Below are 21,567 nucleotides of genomic sequence, written 5' to 3'. Positions count from 1 at the left end.
CATCCAGGACCCACTTGTCCGTAGTAATCTTGGACCAATTTGATAAGTAATGGGATATTCTTCCTCCAACCTTTGACTTCGGTACTGGCAGCGGTGGCAGTTCTCATTGCCTTTTAGCAGAATCTCGTCCCCGATAGGAGGATTTTCTTTTTCCTTGCGAAAAGTTGTTGCTTTGCTGTCCGTATGACTGTTGTTAATACGGTTGATATCGCTGGTTACCGTGTGATGAATGGTACGAGCGCTGCTGAGAATATCCTCCTCTATTTGAATAGGACCCACGTCCTATAGCGCCACGAAAGGATGATTTGCGAAATTGCAGGTTTCGCAGCGACTTTGCGGTGTCTGTATCGTTCTTTATGGCCTGCAAAGCCTCATCAATGTGATGGCCAAATAGATATTCTCCATTGTAAGGCATGTCTATTATCTTTGCCTGGACTTCTTGCCGGAAGGAGGTTGACTTCAGCCAACCTTGTCTACTTCAAGACTGCCGCGCCCGCCAACTGTCGAAAGCCTGTGGTTGCCACATCCACAGCTGTGTCAATCATCTCTGCAGAGACGCACTCCCCTTCATGTAACAACTTCTTTGCTTCTGACCTCTCCGGTTCCGGAAGCTTTTCGAGATATGGAGATATATCTGACCACATCTGTCTATCAAATCTCCCTAGGATTGCTAGGGAATTTGCTGCTCGGATAGTAGTTGCAGCTATCGTTGCCACCTTTTTCCCGATGGAGTCGAGACGTCTTCCATCTCTGTCAGGTGGGGCGGTCACTTGTGAGGACGGATTTCTAGCCTTATTCTGTGCCGCTTGAGTGACAACGCACTCTGTCTTAGCTTGTCCGATAAGGCATGCAGGTGATGTAATGGGTGCCTTGTACTTTTTGTCAATTCGAGGTAAGACTGCTGGTAAAGAATTTGGAGTGGACATGACCTTCAGGCCCTCCTTCCAAATGAAATCTATTATCGGGATAGTCCTCACTCGTTTGTGTGGCTGATCTTTAAAGTCATATAAAAACAATCCTGCTGTTTAGCTTACATAGTAATCTGAAACCTCTTTGTTACTTTTTCCATTACTAGATGGAATCCTCCAATATCAACAGGTGGAGAGTCCGCCGTATGAGGAGCAGTAGGTGATGGGGTCTGCGTCTGATAATTATCCCACTCCGACATTACTGATTGGTCGTCCACCTCTCCTTCCTCTCTGTCGTCATCCGTGGTGTTACACGTATAGGTGGGATTGTGCTGGAGACGGTGGATTAGAAGATTGTACCTCAGGTACTGGTGTCAAAGGAGACTGTCTCGGGACTCTTAAGGCTGAGGCAGGTGCTTGAGTCATGGGTGTCGCCGGAAGCGAGTCTGCTGACTCAGACGGCGGTAACCGGCGGTAATAGTCATTTAACATGTACATTTGTAAGAAGGTCTAATGGCATCTGTGCTATTGGTACTGCTGCAGGGGCTTGAGCAACTGGTGTAGAAAAAAACTCTTCCTCATCGTGATCATCCTCCTGCGTCTTTATTAACAGTTCTGACGGACTTCTGGCCACTCGAAAACTGTCATTCTCATAAGATTGCTCCTGATTGTCATCATCCTCTGAATTCAGAAGCTGCTCAGGTAACTTTAAGGGTGAAAGAGGCGGTAGAGTAGAGCCTCTTCTTTATAATAATGAAGAGGCACCGTCAACGGTGAAGTAAAAGAGGCAGCAGGCGGAGCAGCGGACCAAACCTGCAGATCCGTACATGAGGACAGAAGAGGCGTCGACGGACCCACTGTCGACGGTGTCGTCGACGGAGATATTGCATGCTTCGGCGACGGGGCTTTCAATGTTGACGATGTTGTCAACGACGAGGTAAGTTTCGTCGACGAAGCCTTCGACGACGGTGTTGACTTCGTCGACGACGATGCTGTCGACGACGGCATAATTTTCGTCGACGAGGAACTTGTCGACGACTGTGGAATCTTCGACGACGATATCGTCGTCTACGACGATGGACTTCTCGTCGACGGTGTGGTCGTCGACGGCAAAGCTGCTTTCGTCGACGAGGAGCCGACGACATCACCATCTGAGGCTTTGGCGAAGAGAAAGTAACCGTCGACGTGGAGGAAATACTGTAGACGGGACCCGTCGATGGAGCAGCCGTCGTCGTCGACGTCTTTTTCTGAGGTCATTTTTTCTCTGACAGTCTTTTAGATGGCAAAGACTTAGCAGACTTTCTCGGGGGCGTTTTTGGTCCAGATTTAGAAGGTGGAGAAGCCTTTTTTGCGGTAGAAGAGGAAGGCAAACCAGAATCCTTAGCTTTTCTCAACACCTTAGCCCCAGGAGAAGATACCTCTTCCTCAATCTTTCGCTTTCTGGAAGACATAGAAGACCCCGAAGCCAAACTTCCTACCTTCGAAAGAGGATCATCCTGGTCCTTAATCTTCTGCAACTAACAACAAGGAGCTCAGAGGGAAAATGCGGTCAAAGGTCGCCCTCCACTCAATATATACTTTCACAAAAAAGACCTACACCACAATCTAAAAAAGCCTTTAAAGAAAGAGCTTTAAGTCTGAGTGATCCCACACCGCACACAATTACACAGTATTTACCCTCAATCGACCACCTTGGCTCATACCAGTCGAGAGGACGGAACCCTCATAGGTTTCTGAATGACTCCAGATGTGAGTCACTTTTCCTTCGGTAATTTTCACTGTAGGGGATAGAGCATATTCAATTTACATGCATCTGGTCTGTTTAAAGCGTGGTTAACATTCACTTTTCTTTGTTACAGGGTATTCAATAACCATTATCTCTCCTAAGTCACTGCGAAAGATTTGCTGCTTTGAAACCCTTTTCATTTCTCTCTAGGCTAATTTTCCTAAATATGGCATTACATGGATGTACCTCCTACCTCATTAATTAAAATAGAGGAGTTATTTGCAAAGGTTTTGCAACATATGGTACGACATTAAATAGATAATTTACAGATGCCTTTGTGGTCTAGGTCTTTTTTGTGAAAGCCTTAATCTTCTGCAGCCATAGTAGAAGATGACCTTCTATGTCTCTGAGGGTCTTCTGAGGAAAGGTCCTGCAGATCTTACAATCCTTTACCTCGTGATCAGGATATAGGCAATAAATGCACTTTTTGTGGGGATCTTCTTTAAAAAGCCTAAGCTTCCCACAAGACTCACTTGGTCTGAAGAGAGATTTTGAAGTAGACATTCCAAAAATAGGAGAAAAAAACAGTCAGGTTGAGAAGTACTGAGCAGAGCTCAGGGAGACTCCCTTTCACACGACGTGCGGTAGAAAATCTGAGAGGCGGAGTCTCTGAGGAGAGCATTCTAGTGGGTGCTGGCGCCTTATTGGCTGTAGTTTGGTCTATACAAAATGACTAGGATAGTCAATAGTGTGGAAGTTTTTTCCATTGTAGCTTAGGGCTACTTTACTTCCTGTTTGGTATTACCAAGGGTTTTGGTTTTCTTATATACAAGTTACTGCTTTTTTATGTACCGCGGGACTCCCACTCCGACGACGGAGAATGATTCAGGCATGTGAATCTATGAAAGACACCCCAATACTGGAGAAATATATATCTTTATTTTTAATTAAAAGTTAAGATAAGTTAACTAGAACACTATTTGCTATGTGGTTTTATTTTAAGACCATTCTGCCATTATTATCTATAGAAGGGTGTTGCAATTCCTGTGGTTGGCCATGTGGTACTGGACGTACTCTAGGTCTGAGCTACAATACATTTTTTGCTGTTTTGGGAACTTTCTGGCTATCGTACCCACAGAACTGCAATTCATTAATATCAATGTGCTTACGCTTTTGTAGCAGGGTGTTTGTCCCTTCCTGAACCCCTCCTTATTCATCTCGTAAACTGTCCTTACCCTCCCTAAACCCTATCCATTTTATAGGAAGCATTTTCCATTTTTTTAGAGACTCCCCAGTTCCTCTCACATTTACTACAAAAACGTAGGTGTATGTGTGCCGAGATCTCTACAATTGTGGTGGAGATCTCACAGGAAAGGGAGGTGAGGCAGATGCAAAGGCCCCCACATGTAGGTTTGTGAATAGCAGTTTGAAGTACATGATTAGTAATATTGCAGTGCTACTAAATGTACTACTATGTGGAGGTTGTGAACAGGCCCATAAAGAACAGGGATCCTACCTGAAATGGAGAGCCCTTTCATGTATGCACCATTTCCAGCAGAAATAAAGTTCACACAGGAGATAAATGACTGCCAAACATTTCTTTACAGTTTTGACTTCAAACATAGACTCTCAACCGCCTTTAAATGCCTACAATTTAATGAGCAGTTTATTATGAATAAGTTATCCATAGACTAACACCATATTGGCTTAGAGGTCTGTGGTGCTTAACATCATTACTTGAATACCTAATCTAGCATTTCTGATTACAAGTATACAAGTTTTGTTGGAAACTGCATGATTTCCATGACAGTACAGGTTAAAAATGCAATAGTTGTATACTGGCATCTACAATCAATTAGGGTTGAATTATGTTGTTATGATATAGAAAGAGTAGTACATGTACTCAGCATAGGTGCAGATGTGAACTGTGATGAGCACCATCATTTAAGATGTAGGAAGGTGTAACACATCAAAATTACATTAACAGTACCAATATATCAAGGGCATGTAATACATGAAGATGGATAGAGGTATCTGGAAACTTACCAAGAAGCGGATACGGCGAGTCATCCTTCCCAGACACCACACAGAGGTGGTAATCACTTGGTCGACCCTAAAACATGAGAAAAAAAATTAAAAAGTGATAAGGGTGTGGGGGAAGGTGGCACATGAAGAACTTACACAGCAGAGCTGAAATTGGAGACTTTTGTCAGTGCCAGGAAACCTCTGGGTATAGGCACTATATATTGTAGGACAGGAAAGAACTGGACAGGATACAATAGTGGGAGGACGGCAACAGGGAGGACGTCAACAGGCTTTAAGGGCTGGCCTCTACGACATATAGAGGATGAGCCAATGCTCAGGATTAGGAATACCAATCAGCAGCCATGCCAATGCGATAGAGACAGGACTCACAATTCGGGGAGTAATAGGCCAAAAGGGAATGGTTCTCCTCATTGTATTCTTACATGGCAAGTAAGTTTATTTTTTGGGTGTAAATCTGTTTATTAAAAAAGAAAACAGTCTAGCAATGGCATAAGAATATGCAAAAGCCAAAAAGATCAATATAACGCATTCTGCTTTGTGACAGAGACACCACAATTGAACCAAAATGATACTGAAGAAACAGAGACATGATTCTACTGCCAATTACTCGTGCCCTAAATTAATTATGACTCGCTCCTCCACCATGCACAGTGTTGTCATCAATGATGACATTTCAGATGTTGCAGTCTTGTTTACAAAGATGTAATAGAACATGTCACGAGTGATGTAATATGTGGGGGAATTAACTGGGCGCGAGTCACAGTTACTTTTATAGAGCACGAGTTATAGTTACTTGAAATAACTACAGTTGATGAATTTCAGTAATTTTGTTCATTTAAAACGGTGTTTTAACTGACTTTTTCACCAAACTACAACTTCCTTTTAACCTTTGTTTTTTTTTAGTGAATTTCTACGTTTTTTTCAATGTAAACTAACATATTATTACAATTCCTAACTATATAGTTACTTTAAGCTTTATTTTGTTCAGTGAATTTCTTCGTTTTTTAAACCTGAAGTAAGATGTCCATAGCTGTGCATGGTGTGGGGTTGTATGAAGGGCCTGTCCCGTGGTCAGGTCCTCTGCCCAACCTTCTCACAGCACCCTACCCTCCGCTGCACACAGCTTTTAGCTGTACGCGGCGTACAGTTTGTTGCAATGCCTGGTTTATGGCCAGGTCCATTCCCTAACCCTACGCTGGCACCCAACCACACCGCTGTGTATAGTCTTTGGCCGTGAGTTGCATGGGGTTGGATACAGGGCCTGGCTGCAGTCGTTAGACTTACTGACTTTGTCAAAGAGTCACAACATCAGAATATAAAAAGAAGCATATCGGCTTAATCAAAATATATAAAACAGATCAATAATCTTTGTCCAAAAATCACCAATAACATTAATCAAATGTATATTTAATAAAAGTGATTGTAGTAAAAAAGAATTTATAAAGTTTTGCTAAAACAATCAACATGCCAATGAGTGATTCCTTTAACATTTTTCAGCACAATAAATGCAATCATCAAACAAACCATAAGGGGGCCTTGCCCTCTAGCTGAAGAGCATAAGCTCTAGCGTTGAGTATATATATATATATATATATATGTGTATATATACATATATATATATATATATATATATATATATATATGTATATATATATATATATATATATATATATATATATATATATATATATATATATATATATATATATATATATATATATATATATATATATTTCACACAAAAAAGTTATTCCAGCACTCCGTTAGTTAGAAGTTTTAGATTTATTCAGTGCACAAGTACAAGCCTACGCGTTTCGAACCTACTGGTTCCTTCTCACGGCGGCGGTTTAATCTAAAACTTCTAACTAACGGAGTGCTGGAATAACTTTTTTGTGTGAAATACAAACTAACGGAGCCCTGTCCTGGCTTCGACTCTGCGACAGGACAGTTCGTGTTGAATATATATATATATATATATATATATATATATATATATAAAACCTAGGGCATTATGTGGCGCTTCTTGCTGTAGTAGTGAATAATAAATGAGGAGATCTGCCCTGTCATTTATTGCTCATTTTTTAAAACAAATTCTTGTGGATGTCCCAATGCCCACCAGTAACACCCACATCTCGCATTTTTTTTGGGTGCCACAAAGGGAGCCCCAGGGCCACTGCAACCACAGCTGGTTCCTCAGCTGGCACCCATAGTTAGTACCGACAGGAGCAGGCACTTAATTCACACAGCTGAATCAAGTGCCCATCTGAGACATCCACAGCTCAATTTTGTTGAGGGCTGCAGGAGCACGTTGTCAGTTTAATTTGAGGTGGGTGTCTGGTGCCCATCCGGCACACGCATAGCTCAACTTTTGTTGGAGCCATGGTGGATGGGGGGAGCACCCAGGCCCCTGCTGGCTCCCGGGCTAGCACCATATTGGGTACTGGCAGGAGCAGCATTTTCCAACTTTTTTTAAAGGGTCAAGGATGCGTATTGTATGTATATATATATACATATATATATATATATATATACATATATATATATATATATATATATATATATATATATATATATATATATATATATATAAATTGCTTTGTCTCCCTGTGCCTACCACAAATGAGAATGTGTTCTTCTGTAATGTAAATTGTGCTCATGCCATGTTGTCGAGTTCGCACTATATAATATTGCAAGGAAAAATAAAGTAGGGAAACTCGAGTTCACACACTACTGAACGCGCACTCTTAAGTGCATCAGCAGTGCACTGTGAATCGGAGTGTTTCATAGGCCTGTCACAGATAAGAAATGCTCTCTAAACGAAATCCTACAAAACAATATACTACTGGCCGTCAGCAATTCATCGTCGGGTCGTGCTGCTAGTGTTTTATATAAATATATATATGTATGTATATATACATATATATATTATATCGCACTTGTGTTCTCTATACATATATTTTTATATATTTATGTAATATAAATAACCCCAAAAGAATATCCATTCTTGTACCTTACCTAAAATCACTTTACTACTCTTAATACTACCCATCTTTGAACCCTAAAAACCCGTACTACCCCTTAACAATATCCATCCATAAAGCCTAACCTAAAACCCCTTGCAACTCGTATTTAACTGTCATAACGTTCCATGGCAAACGGTGTTTTAAACTACTAGATTGTAAATAAATGTAACTGTTATTCCTTACTGGTTCTCTAGGCCTTAGTTTTATACAAATACACCTAGCCCCTATCTCTGTCTCTCTGGCTCCTCCCACTCCTGGGAGCTGCAAAACACTCCACTAATACTAGATGCTCTTAAGTATCGAGCAGCATGCTTTTCGTGTGGTCAAAATCAAAAACGACAGAGAGGGCAACTAGCCAGTACTGTGTCCAGGAATACAAAGACCTGGAGGACTGTCATATTCTTTCACTTTTGAAGTAAGTGCTTCCTGAAGACACCTTAACATGACATTGGATAGATACATGACCCAAAGTGGAAACTTACTGGAATTCCAAGCTGTTGGGCGGCCATTTTGATAATCTTCTCTGCTGAGTCAGTGTTGGAAACATTGACCATAGTGCTCTAAAAAAGCAGAAGACACATTTCAATCAGTATCTCACTTTGTTTTTTGCTTGAAGAAGTCTTATGTTATCCCCTGCAAAAAAGGCTCAGAACAGTAACATTATTGACTAATATTTGGTCGTGCATATACTTGATACTCACCACTTCCATACATGTAGTATCTGTAAAACTCCTTACTAATGTAAAGCTTTTTGCAGTACCGCTTTATTGCAGTCACCTGGGTTGTAATTTCATTTCACTTGTTCCAGGTGATTTCTTCCGGAACCAGGGTTGGCTTACGGTGTTTTGGACACTGGGCTGCTAATTAAGTCTCCGATAATGAAGGAAACATTGATTTGTAAATGAAATCAATAGTCTCTTTTAAACATCAATAACTGGTTCTGACATGGAACTGAATCATTTCGAGTTTTCTTAATTCATTATGTATTGCAAAAACACATGTACTATAAATTGAATCCGACAGAAGCCAATGGTAAGTGGCTAACTAGAATTTCTATCAGGTTTGTTCTCTACGAATTAAAAAAAAAAGTCATATGTTCACCAGCTTAATACCCAGAGTTTGCGTCTATTTGATTACGAAAAGGAAGCTTTTCAGAAAATTATGAGTAACACGTCCTCAGCAAGGGGAAGATCCAGTACACAAGACAACAATTTATTGGCCTCAGGGGCTAAAATACTCCGGACTTAGGAAGGGGTAGGGTGGGTTGCACCAACATTCCTCATTAACTGTCTCACCACCGAATTTCCAGTCTGGAGCTTCACAGCATTTCAGATTTCATGATATTATGGGCCAGATGTACAACCATTTGAGATTACGACTTGCAAATTGTGCTCGATTATGAGTCGCAATGCGCGTGTCGCAATTTTAAATCTACAACAGTGTCTGAGACACTAATTGTGATTCTCAATGGGGAGGCAAAATGCAAGCCTCATCAATATTCATGAGGCACTAGCAATTTGCGACCCCATTTGGAATGGCTGGCACTCCCAGGGATGGTGGCCTGCTGGGCTCAGCAGACCTCCATGTCTGTGACTGCTATTACATAAAGCAGTTTTTTTTAATGCATCCCGTTTTCCTTAAAGGAAAACGGGATGCATTTTTTTTTTTAATGAAACGTTTTTGTTTCATTTTTTTAAGGGCAGGTAGTGGTCCCTGGAACCACTACCTGCCCTTAAAACATTTTTCCCCTGCATTTGCAAAGGAGAAGGAGTCCGTAGGGACCCCTTCTCATTTGCGACTGCATTATCACCCTCTTGAAGCCCGTTACTGCTGTTTTTGCTGCCAGTGGGAGAGGGGACAAGGACTATTTGTCCCAGGAGCCTTTGTGGTCCCTGCCGCCGACGTCGCTTTTTTGCGCCTAGAGGTGCCCCTAAAAGACCTCGTGGGCTCCTACAGCACAGGACGCTCACGGCCGTGCTCGGGCCGCCGGCCTTGGGCGGGCCCGTCTGCGTCAGGACAAGACTGGGTTGGGCCAGGTCCCTTGGCCCCACAGGAAAGGTATAGAGACCCTGCATTGGTCCCACTCTACCTAAAAGGTAAGGAGATGGGGAAGCGCAAGACAGTCATGCCCTCCGCCAAGGATCGTCCTTTGACATCATCAATTACAAATTTTCGAACAAATGCAATGGGGGCGATAACTAGCTAAATAGAATCCATGGAGGAGAGACTGGGGGCCACACAAAGAGCTTTGCATAGTGGTACAGCGACTGTGTCAGAGTTGGAGCACAATGTTGGGGGCGATGCACCAGGGAGCTCTAATCAAGATGCGGGGAGCCTAGCGCCTAATATTTCCGGGACTGTAGACAACATTAGCAGTACACAACAAGGAGGTTTTGTCAATACACTATGCCCTCCTCCGTACAAAAAAACAAAGGCATGTGGTAATGACAAAAAAGATGCATCTCCCCCAGCAACACGTAAGAAAACCATGGCAACCCCTAAAAGGAAAGGACCAAAGGCTTTAGTCTCAAACACTGCCAGGGTATTAGAAATATTGAGCACGTGGGGGACTTTTTGTCAACCACACAGCTTGCTAACGTATTGGAGGTTACCAATAAATCACTACTTGAGCCACTCATGGGAGTGCTAAATAGCATTGATATGTCTTTAAAAATATTGATTGGTGCTAGTGTTTTGTAGTTAACACCTGGCCCAAGCTCTGTTCCTGACCCTGATCCTACCATCAAATTAAATCAGGACATACCCAAAGTGATCCATCCTATTTGGCATCAGCAAACAAAAATTGTATTACAAATACTTCATTGAATGCATTACAACAAGCAAAACCACAAATAGAAGAGTCCCATGCACTGGGTGATGGTCGGACAAACCTAACAGCTAGGTGTAGGGATCCTGGATGGCCTAATGTTGTAGTCAGTCAGTGCAATGCAAGCTTGGGAGATGATCGATATGACTATAGAAGAACACTTCACCTCCCAACCGAAGCTACCCTTAGGTCATTGTCCTTAATAATGTTCCACCACTGCCAATTAACAAGGAAGAGGATCGGAATCAGCTTAAGAATTAAACTGTATACTTGTTGGCAAAGGCTGCGGATTGGGCATGTAGCGACGACTTGTATTGTAAGATAAATAACATTGAACATGTATAATGGGCGGGCTCACAGCCAAAGAAGGAAAGTGGCGATTGTATTAATGTAATTTTAGGGACAAGTCCCTGGTATACTGGCTCATGGGTAGGCTCCTTAGAAGTAACAATGTAAGGGGCCCCATTGAGGCAGTACCATTGGGTTACTTTTATAGGTCATTAATAAATAGCGGTCCCTGGACTGTACCCACAGTTGTTAATATGTCATCTGCTTTTGCTATCCCAACTTTCAATCGCTTTTCTCCTCTAGATCATGTGGATTGACTTTATTTCATGGGCTTGAAGTCGTGTGAAGTTAAAAAAGGTCCATCCTATCCATTGTTTAGCATAAATGACATTAGGGTGGACAACTCGCCATCCTCTTTTATGACCAAGACGGATGTTGCAAATTTTCCGAAAAAGTTCGCTAATTTTCCAAAATATTTTGCTCATTTTCCTGAGGTTATAGGGAATTTTTTAACATGTTTGGATGATAACTTAGAGGAAGAGTTGTCACATGTTTATGCACGTGGTCAGCATAATCTGGTCTCTCCTGCTATGTCGAACTCAGTTAGTATTACTTCCTATGTACCACCAGAGAGCAACCCACCGTCACTTAACGTTATGTTGCAGGGTGATTTGGAATCACCTGTGGCATCTATTGACCTTGCGCCTCTGGACGGACATGTCCTATCTTTGCCATCCATATTTGAGGGGTCTACTTGCCACAATAATAAGACCGCCTATGGAAGCATATTTTGGAATATTGCTGGCTTATTGCGCAAGTTACAAATGAACGAGTGGGCCGTCTTTATCCAAAAATATAATATGCCTGCAGGAAACATGGATGCGAGATATTGTACATATAAATAGTTTCTTTTCCATTCATACACCAGCAAACGTTTCCTTAGGTGGTCATGCAAAAGGAGGATTACTGACCTTGGTCTCAACAACACTGAATGGCTGGCTAGGAAAGACTAAGATCGATTCAATGCACTTTCAGATTATTAATATTTCTCTCAGGAAAAAATCTTACATTGGTTATTGTAAATTTTTATCATAATAACTTTAATGTCTCAAATATTAGTATTGCCAAAGAGTTGGATAATTCTTCGTCAACCCATGTCGAAGAGTTGAATACAGATTTTGTAATCTTTTGGGGAGGCGATTTTAACTGTAAACTCAGTCCTTTGTCCAAACATGCTGCATGCCATCTGGTGGCTGGGGCGACCGGCAGTTGTTGTCCTTTTAATCACAATCCCTGTGGGAATATTTGTAATTCACTTTTGTCAAAATATTCTATATACCTTACAGTGGATCTTATTAATTCTGTAGGCACTGATTTAGTTACATACACAAGGATATATGTGACAAGGCACCCTAATTGATTTTATTGCTCTTTCAGGATATTTTAAACCTCACTTCTTGATTTTTAACATTCACAAAATGTGTTATAGTGATCACTACCCTCTATCCTTAGAGCTGATGACCCAATCTTATGAAGAAACTGCTACAGATAGATTATGTCCATTAACTTATGTTAAGAACAAAGGGTTACTTTGGAAGTGGTCCACTATAAACCCTGATTTGGTCTCATCTCAAATTTTAACAAATAATCTAGATTGTCTGGAAGATACCATAAGTCCTTCAGTTATGGTAACATCATTTGAGTCAATAATAGAGAGCATAAATGTTGCATTGACTAAACAAATCAAGTCTAGAACACAGAATAATAAGAACTTGTTAAATAGTGACTGCACTTTCTGTCATAACAATTTAATTCAGGTATTGAAAATAAAACCCCGAAACATAGCTGAGGTAAAGCAGTCACGCCCCGAATACAAGCAGACGTTAGAGAAACGCAAGATAGAAATTAGACATGAGGCATGGGAAAAACTCCATGTGGCTTGTCAAAGTAGAGATTCCAAACTCTTTTGGCAAACTGTTAACCAGGATTATGTCAATGGGAACAATAGTAGTAAGATTGACGTGGCAGTTATGCCTGGGTCGATCATTTTTCAGATCTCTATAAAACTAGTCGTGATCCTGATTTTTGTACCAATTTTGAGGCCTCAACCCTGGCAGCCCACTCATTAGATGAAGTGGACAGGGCCTTAACACAGACTGTGAGGAATAAGGCCTCAGGCCCTGATGGCATCCCAGCGGATCTGTTTTTAGCTAATACTCCCTTGTGGCTCCCGCTGCTTTCAAATATTTTGAGTTGCTATGCGTCTCAGGGACCCCCTGACTCTTGGAGATCCATGATAACAGTTCCCATCTTTAAACAAGCATTTGCAATGCAATAGGTCTCGCATTTACGCGAGTTCAAGCTATTGGCATTGCAATTGGCAATGCCTTTTATTTATGTTTCAAAAACCAAAACATAAAAAAGGCATTGTTATTTACAATGCCAATAGCTCAAACTTGTGTAAATGCGAGACCTATTGCATTGCAGATGCTTGTTAGTACAGTCACATTGGATAAAGGTAAACAAGGTGCCACATCAATGAGAGGTATTGTTTGCGAAAAATGCAGTAACACTTCGACAAAGACATAAAGACTTTCTTTATAAAATAAACTGTAACCAAGTTAAATAATTTAAATGAACCTACATCCGTGAGAGAATCACCAAAGTTTAGCTCAAATTCTTTTTTTACCTTGCATCTCTTGGTCTGTAACTCACTATTTTTCTTACTGAAATTACATGTACATCGGTGCCCAGAACCTCTTATCACAGACAATAGACACATTAAAGCAAACAATTCTCCCACCCGTTTTCTAACATGACCACTGTATTCATGCAATTTAGATGCAACTAGACATGTGTCGCACAATCGTAGAAAACTATTACATTCCTTGCGATATACTATTATAATTCAAGCTGTACATATTAAATCTCCTCGGTAGTAGATTTCAAAGCAGGTAAAAATTCGAACCCTATTTGAATTGTTAGCAGAGGCCATAAGGACCACCTTCCCTGAGCAGCAGCCGACCTCCAGGAGGCACATTTGAAGGTATCCTCTGAAGACAAGACGAGAGTTCTTATTATTTGAAGGATATGTAATATCTAGTAATGAGTACTACGTTATTTACCATGGCATTCTAATTTAGTGGCTCAACTAAACAAGCACTGACTAATAACGAGGCGTGAAACGCAGGCGAGAGAGGCGAGCTCTACTTTGATAGGCAGGAGCCTGCGAAGTTCCGTAGCCCGTCCGGAGAACGGCACCTTGGAGGCAGAGGGAGCCCAGAAGAAAGCAGGGATTCCGGGAGTGATGGGGTTCCCGGGAGAGAGCAGGCAAGGCATAACGGTGCGAGGAAGGTTCTCCAACTTACAGAACATCCCGTAGCAGCGCAGCGAGAAAAGAGCCCGGTGAGTGGAGGGGTGTGGGGGGTGTATGCGCGTGTGTGGGTGTAGCTGTGTGTGTGCGTGTGTGTAGCTGTGCGTGTGTATATGTGTGGCTGTGTGTCTGTTAGCTGTGCGTGTGTATATATGGGGCTGTGTATCTGTGTGAGTGCATCCTGATGCATTGTGCCTGCGTGGGTGTATGTGTGTGTGTGTGCGCATGCGTGAGTGTGGCTGTGTGTCCACGCGATTGAGAATGGCGAGAGGTTGACTTACTGTGAATGTGAGACAGGAGATGTGCACGGCGCTGGGCTGGGCGTGCGCGCCCACGAGGTGAAATCGCCGAGGGAAAGCGCGTGCCCTTCCCCTGTCCAACATTCCCGGCAAGTCGGCAACAATAGGTCTTTCGCTAGACGCAAGACCTAAAAAGGTGATAGGGCGAATCCCAAAAGTTACCGGCCAATATCCTTAATTGACTGTACCTGTTAAATTATGGGTAGAGTTATTCTCGAAAGGCTGGAGGATTGAGTATTGGAAACCGGCAAGTTTTCGGATATTCAATATGGTTTCAGGAGAGGCCTCTGTACCGTTGAACAGTGCCTCAATCTGCACCAGTAGAAGGTAAATATACCCTGGCCAAGCTTGGGTCCCTTTTTTTAGGGTTCATGGACTTGACATCTGCCTTTGACTGGGTGCAGAGAGAGAGGCTGTGGAAGAAGAAGCTGCAAATGGGCATTGAACTCGCCATTGTGCATTTTTTAGCAGCTATGCTATGCACGGGGAGGGTGCGTTATGGAGCAGGAGGGGAACTTACTGCCCCAATTGAAATGAAACGCGGGATACGTCAGGGCTGTGTTCTCGCCCCATTTTGATTTTTGTCTGTATATAAACGACCTGGAGAGCCACATTAAAAATGGGAATTTGAACGCTCCCCAGATAGGCCGTAGGTCGTTACCAGCGCTATTATATGCAGACAATTGTGTTTTAATATCCAGAACTGGGGTGGGGTTGCAAAGGCTTTTAACAAGTTTTAACAAGTTTATGGATGGCCTTGGCCTGATGACAAATGTAGCTAAATCTCATATTATGGTCGAGGGTAAATCCCCCGCAATTTTAAAGATATGTTTTTATAGACAATGAGAGACTGCTTTATGTGCCCACCTTCTCTTATTTAGGAATTCTTTTTGAATCAAAAAATACTTGGTCTCACTTATTAGAGGCAAGGATCAGGGGTTTTAACCAAAACCTGGAGGCAATCTTCAGGTTCACAAAAAAACTAGGCTCTCGACCCATCAAGGTAATGACTGAAATTTATAAAGCACGTACATGTGCTGTCACCCTGTATGGTGCAGGAGTTGGGGTTCCTGTGACGTCGAATGCCTGCAGAGAGTCGAGGATACGTTTTTGAAACGTTTGCAGAGTGTGCGAAAAAGCACTGCTGCTACCATTTGTCAAAGCGAACTTGGTGTGATTCCACTGTACTTTTGCATACATTTAGCCCCCTTTGTTATTGTGGCATGATATCTGGGTGAAGGAAGAAGCGGCTTTGAACCGTGCTGTTATTACAGACTGTTTAAATCTGGAATGTGCGAGTAAAATCCCATGGATCTCTTACGTTAAGGCTCAATTGGAGATCCTGGGTTTGTCGGATTGTTTCAACAACCCTGGAAGTATTGCCAAAATATCAAGGGCAAAGCTGAAAGGGGTCTTTTTAGCTCACTCCTATTTGACGAGAGGTACACAGGAAATAACGAAAAAAGGTAATGTTGACCACTCACTTTTAGTCTGTTCTCCAGGCACGGAGCTTTATCTATCCTTTTACCTTAGCCATGCTAAATTGTATTATCTTATTAGGTTCAGATTTGGCATTTCTCATCTTTTGGTTTCATATCCTCGCAAAGTGTTTTCTGATGCTAAACTGGATTTATGCCCCTGTGAATCAGAATCTGTCCAGAGCACATTGCACTTTATGTTTTTCTGTAAACTGTACATTAATAAAAGACGTGCTTTTTTAATATCACTTTTAAAATTCCTAAAGATAAGAAAATGTGGGGCCGCTCTGCATTATCTTCAGCTTTTAAAAGATGAATTTATTTGCCTAATGATTTATAAATATATTACGTCCGCAATTCGGCTACGAACCATTGTTGGAAAATGACTTTTTATGTATTTTTTTTTTCTCATAGTGATTAATGTTGAAATTTTAACATGGAATGTGCTGCTGATACGTGCCACGCTCGCAGTTGCTCCTCTATTCTATGGAACTCCTATTTGATAATGGAATTTTATTCATTTTTTTGTGTTTTATTACAAAATGTGTTATTTCTGAGATGTACTCTTTTATGGCTGGTCACAGCCGAATAAAGATTTTCTGACTGACTGACTGACCACCCTAGTGTATCGGGCGGTAACTAGTGAGTGTTTTGCAACCGCAATTACGGTTGCAAAACATTCGTACATGGCTTGTGAGTCGCTATTAGGAAGGGAACGCCCCTTCCTAATAGCAAGTCGCAAAACACTATTTTGCGAGTCGCCAATTATTTGCGATTCGCAAAATAGTGTTTGTACATGGCCCTATCAGATTTAGCATGCGCAAACGGGTCGCAAACCCGTTTGCGCATGGTAAATCTTGTCGTACATCTGGCTCAATGAGTGATGACCGTGCACTATGAGCATCGAGCCAAAGGGCCAAGATGGCAAAGTGTGTCAACCAACATTTATAATATAGACTGTGTGCCAGGTTCTGAGACATAATTAGCTAAGGTGTAGCTTTGGTGCCATTTTATTCTACTTTCACAACCACAGGGGGAGGTCTCTTGGCACATAATTCCTGTTACCATCTGTTGGTTGTGAAAGACTGGGCACAGCGACCAGGATACTTTCTTTTCATTGGCTACCCCTTTATAGAGTCATCATCTGGTGCTCTCCTGAGTTGAAGTTAGGATTAAGGAAGCATAACTTTAAAACACCTACCCTATAGAATATTAAACGTCTGTTGACATAATGTCCTTTCTGCTGTTTGCGCATTGAAAAAAGCAAAACACATACTGTTAAACCATGCAACACAAGTACCAGGTAGAGCTGCTGAGCAGTTCCCTGCTAACATTCTAAGGTAAGTTATATCCAAGAGGGATTGTGTTACCGTAAGGAAACGTTGTTTAGATTAATACCAAAAGACGAAATCACTATTAAGAAAGTAAGGTATAACACATTTTATATTTAGGTCCCAAGAGGAAAAAATAATACTGCAAAAATGTTTCTTTTGGAATGGAAACAAATGAGACAATAGACATAAAGGTAGAAGTGTGTGGGAAATGGTGAGAGTTCTTAATAGGGCAGGGTAGGGGGTCAGTGATATAGATAGTCATGGTTAAGGTTAGGTTTAGGCTAAGAGGAAATTTAGAATTATAATTAGGCAAGGTATGAACTCTACCCCACTTGACAAATGATGGTTCTTGGGATGTTCAAGAGGGACTCATGCTAGATCTTTAGAATAGACACACGGGCAAGTTCAGATATACAGAATCTAAAAGTTGTAATTTTTTGTCAGTTCTCCTACTTGTCTCTTCCCTCTTTTTCTCCCTTTTCTAGCTTTCTCTTTTGCTGAGGTTCAAAGTCCACCCAACAAATGAGTACTGGGGCTCACTGCCTGCCTACACTGGCACAAATTGAGATCTGAGTAAATGTAGTAAGCAGTGATTGCAACCTACATTATATGTCCTTGGAAATGAACTACCAATTAAACCATCCATCCTTCCAAAGTCTTTTTTAAACTGGATAATCGTTAAATAAAATATTTACAGTGATTAGAAATGACAAAAGTGTGATAGAAAGAGTACTATAAAATAAGCTTTTACCACTATGACATTTAAATGATTGTGACAATTTGTTTACAATGACACTGTACCCAGAATAAACAAAGATGCCATCTAGTATGTAAATATTTACATATCACAGGCTCTCACTCTCGGAGGTGTGCAGGTACTTCTAGTTGGATATATTCAAAGTCCTTTTATTGCACAACTGGATTAGGGCTACTCATTTCTAACACCTCTAACAGTCACCCTCAGTCCAGCTTGGCTGCCCTGAAACCTTTGATGAACTCTGCTGCAAGACTAATGTATGAAGCCAAGAAATTCGACCACATCACACCTATTTCTTGTGTCTTCCACTGGCTTCCAGTGAAAGCCAGATTAATTAAATTCAAACTTGTTATATCACATTCAAATGTATATACATGCAAGTGTCAGTGCCTCAAAACTTCCAGGGAAGCTAAAAGGCGCAGACAGAGAGATATTCAGATTTAAAATAAAGAAGCTCAAATCCCACACACCTGCTGCCCAGACCTGTTGCAGCTCCGTCTTTCTGGAACTCCCTAAATGAAGACCAACTTCAATTCCGCAATACCTTTTTAACCTCTATCTAGACCCTTTTGCCCCATTCCCATTTTCCTTCTGAACCCCACTATTCTCTTCTACTCAACTCATCGCAAAGCACTGCCTCTTTCTCTTCCTCCTTCCCTGCCTCTCTCATCAACTAACTGCCTTTGCTCCTATTTCTGCCCTCTAAGATAACACTGATTCCACCTGGATGTTTCAACTCTTCATCTTATGCTGAATTTAATGTAAGTTATAAAGTATTGTTCTTTGTCTCACATGTTATTGTGAAAAGATTCTGGTCACTGCAATATTGGAGATCCGAATCCCTTCCCATTATTCCCTATCCGAAGCCTCTTGACATCTTTCTTAGGTAGAGTTGCACTATTTAAAAATGTGAAATACACCTTTTCGCTCTAGTTCTGGAGCTACTGGCGGCATTGATTCTTAGAGATCAGGTGATTCACTGGATGCAGTGGTCCCCGGGTTGGGAAGACAAGATATTGTTATACGCAGACGATGTTCTGTTGTACCTGACCTCCCCAAGGACCTCCTTGATTGGCCTTCTGGACATTCCTGTGGTGTTTGGGAGATACCCCGGATTCACCATAAACTGGTCAAAATCTGTGGTATACGTTCTACAAGGAGAACCACCTCACCTCCCGGGGGGCTGCCCATTACAGATAGTGTTGGACGGCTTTCGCTATCTCAGCGTTTCATCACGCAGAACTCAAGAGTTCCGCTTTGCTCGCAACCTGGGGCCACCTATTCAGAGGTTAAAAAGTGATGTCAAGCGTTGGAAATCTCTTCCCCTCTCATTGTCAGGGAAAGCGGGCCTCTTCAAAATGATGGCTCTGCCTCGCTTCCTATACGTCCTTCAAAACTCAATGGATCCGATTCCCCCTTCTTATTTCAAAGAAATTGAAAATCTTCAAAGAGACCACTTATGGGACAGTAAGCCCCGCATAGCCCTAACCAAATTGACTCTAAATTGGTATGATGGGGGCATCAGTCTCCCGGATATTAAAAAGTATTATTGGGCATCCCATTTAACAGCTATTAACCAGGCGATCTATGGTCGACCGGATGACCCCGGATATTCCATGAACAAATGGCTTCTCCCGGGGGGTGGATATACCAGAGTGCTCTATGCCAGGCCCCGCAGGTACCCCCTCACAGGACCGAGTGCAAATTCGGTCCATGTTTGGCATGCGGCTAACAAACAGTTGGGATGGGACTGCAGACTTACCCAGGCAACTCCACTGTGGAACTCGGAGCGGCTGGGAAGCCTGTGGCAATCCAAGGGCTTTGATAAATGTGACCTAATTGGACTCTCACAAATCAAGGACAAATGGGGTAAGGAGACAATTCTTCCCTTTGTTTCCCTCCAACAGCAGTACCGCCTGGCAGATACTGAATATTTTCGGTATCTTCAAGTCTGGCATGCCTTGCGCACTCATGTGCCGAGCAAGTCCCCCCTTCCAAAGGCCTCCCCCCTGGAGGACAGGATACTCAATGGCGACCTCCCTGAGAAAACCATCTGCCTGATCTACAAAAAATTGGTTAATGATATGGAAAATCCATTACAATCACCAAAGGAGAAATGGATCGGAGACGGCCTACAATTGGATGAGGAAGACTGGCAGGAGGTGGTCTCCTCCCCGAGAAATGTGGCGGTCCAGGCAAGGCTACGTTTAGTGCAACTCAAAATTCTGCACAGGATTTATTTCACAGGGCCGGGCTTGGTACGTATGGGTTGAGCAGAAACTGGGGAGTGCAGACGGGGGTGTGGGGAGATCGGCACATTCATGCATATCCAATGGGAATGTGTACACATACAGTCGTATTGGCAGGACATACACCATACTTTACGAGAAGTTCTGTCTATTGATCCGCAACTGGAGGCCCGCAGATGCCTCCTAAATATTTGGAAGCCTACGGACCTCACCTCCTACACCACACAATAGGCAACTCTGGCAATAATTATTGTGAAGAGGAATATGGCGCAGCACTGGGAAGCCTGCCAGACACCAACATTGGGGAAGTGGGAGGAGAGCCTAGAATGGTGCATGTTCAGGGAGAAATCAGTTTATATTGCAAGGGGGTGCCCTGGGAAATCGAATAAAGTGTGGGGACCATGGAATCATTACAGATGGGATATCTGTAGTCCACATACTCCAATGCATGAATGAGACGCTCGAGACCCCCTGATTTATTTCAAACTTCAAACTGTGACTTGATTTATGGTATTACATATTGAAATCCTAGACTTTGTATGGTTCCTAGCTCGTGAATGTCAATGGTGGATTTTGTCGATGTTTAATAAAAAGAATAATAAAAAAAAAATGTTTAAGCATTTGAAATACATAAAATATTCAACTGGTAATTACTTAGTACCCTAAGGCAAGGAGCACAGCACACTAAGTTTCACAAACAGTACAACCCTGGGTAAGTGTGTTCCAGAAGTGGTGGTAATTACGGCCAAGATTCCCCTCAATAAGATCTGGATTACAATACGGGACTATCATTTTACGAGCTGATGCATTATGTGGAGCTCTTATTGGCAGTGTCTTTGGAATATTGTGTTAAATCATGAATCCGCAGAAGGCACTAATAATAATGTTTATACCGTTGGCATACTTCAAAATAAACACGCAAATCTAAGCACTGTAAATTTGCGCCCTTATGATTTACAGAAATTCCTACAAGCAGGAGCTGGGAACTTCCTCCATATTAGTCTTTTGCAAGTAGGAGTTCCTCATGTGCTCACAAAACTTGGGTCCCTAGAAATTAAGCAGAGTGGTAGAGTTTTCCTAAGTAGCGGGCAAATGTTAACAAAGGTCATCTGTAAGGTTACAAGTGGTCTGCTTTTCACCAAATACATGGTGCTTCAGCCCTGGCTGTTCACTAACAACCTAATGCATTCTGGGTGCTGTAGTTACAGACTTCACCTCAGGGTACCTCCACTGCGGAGATACAGGCTCTAATTCTAGTG

The 21,567-nt window shown here is 42.1% G+C and overlaps 1 protein-coding gene across 2 annotated transcripts in view; it reads right to left on the bottom strand.

Moving 5' to 3' along the window:
* The window catches only part of LOC147718446 (rho GTPase-activating protein 20-like), a 489,762-nt gene that overhangs the window by 192,757 nt on the left and 275,438 nt on the right, over positions 1–21,567 (bottom strand). For both annotated transcript variants that reach the window (XM_086918365.1, XM_086918366.1), the window contains 2 exons: positions 8,186–8,263; positions 4,681–4,747 (listed from right to left, as the gene is read on the bottom strand). In XM_086918365.1, the coding sequence (XP_086774491.1) occupies positions 4,681–4,747; positions 8,186–8,263 (145 nt within the window). The remainder of the gene's footprint in view (positions 1–4,680; positions 4,748–8,185; positions 8,264–21,567) is intronic.

This window comes from Lissotriton vulgaris, chromosome 4_1 (assembly GCF_964263255.1).
Source record: "Lissotriton vulgaris chromosome 4_1, aLisVul1.2, whole genome shotgun sequence".
NCBI classification, from domain to species: Eukaryota; Metazoa; Chordata; class Amphibia; order Caudata; family Salamandridae; genus Lissotriton; species Lissotriton vulgaris.
This window is presented reverse-complemented; position numbering and strand designations above follow the sequence as displayed.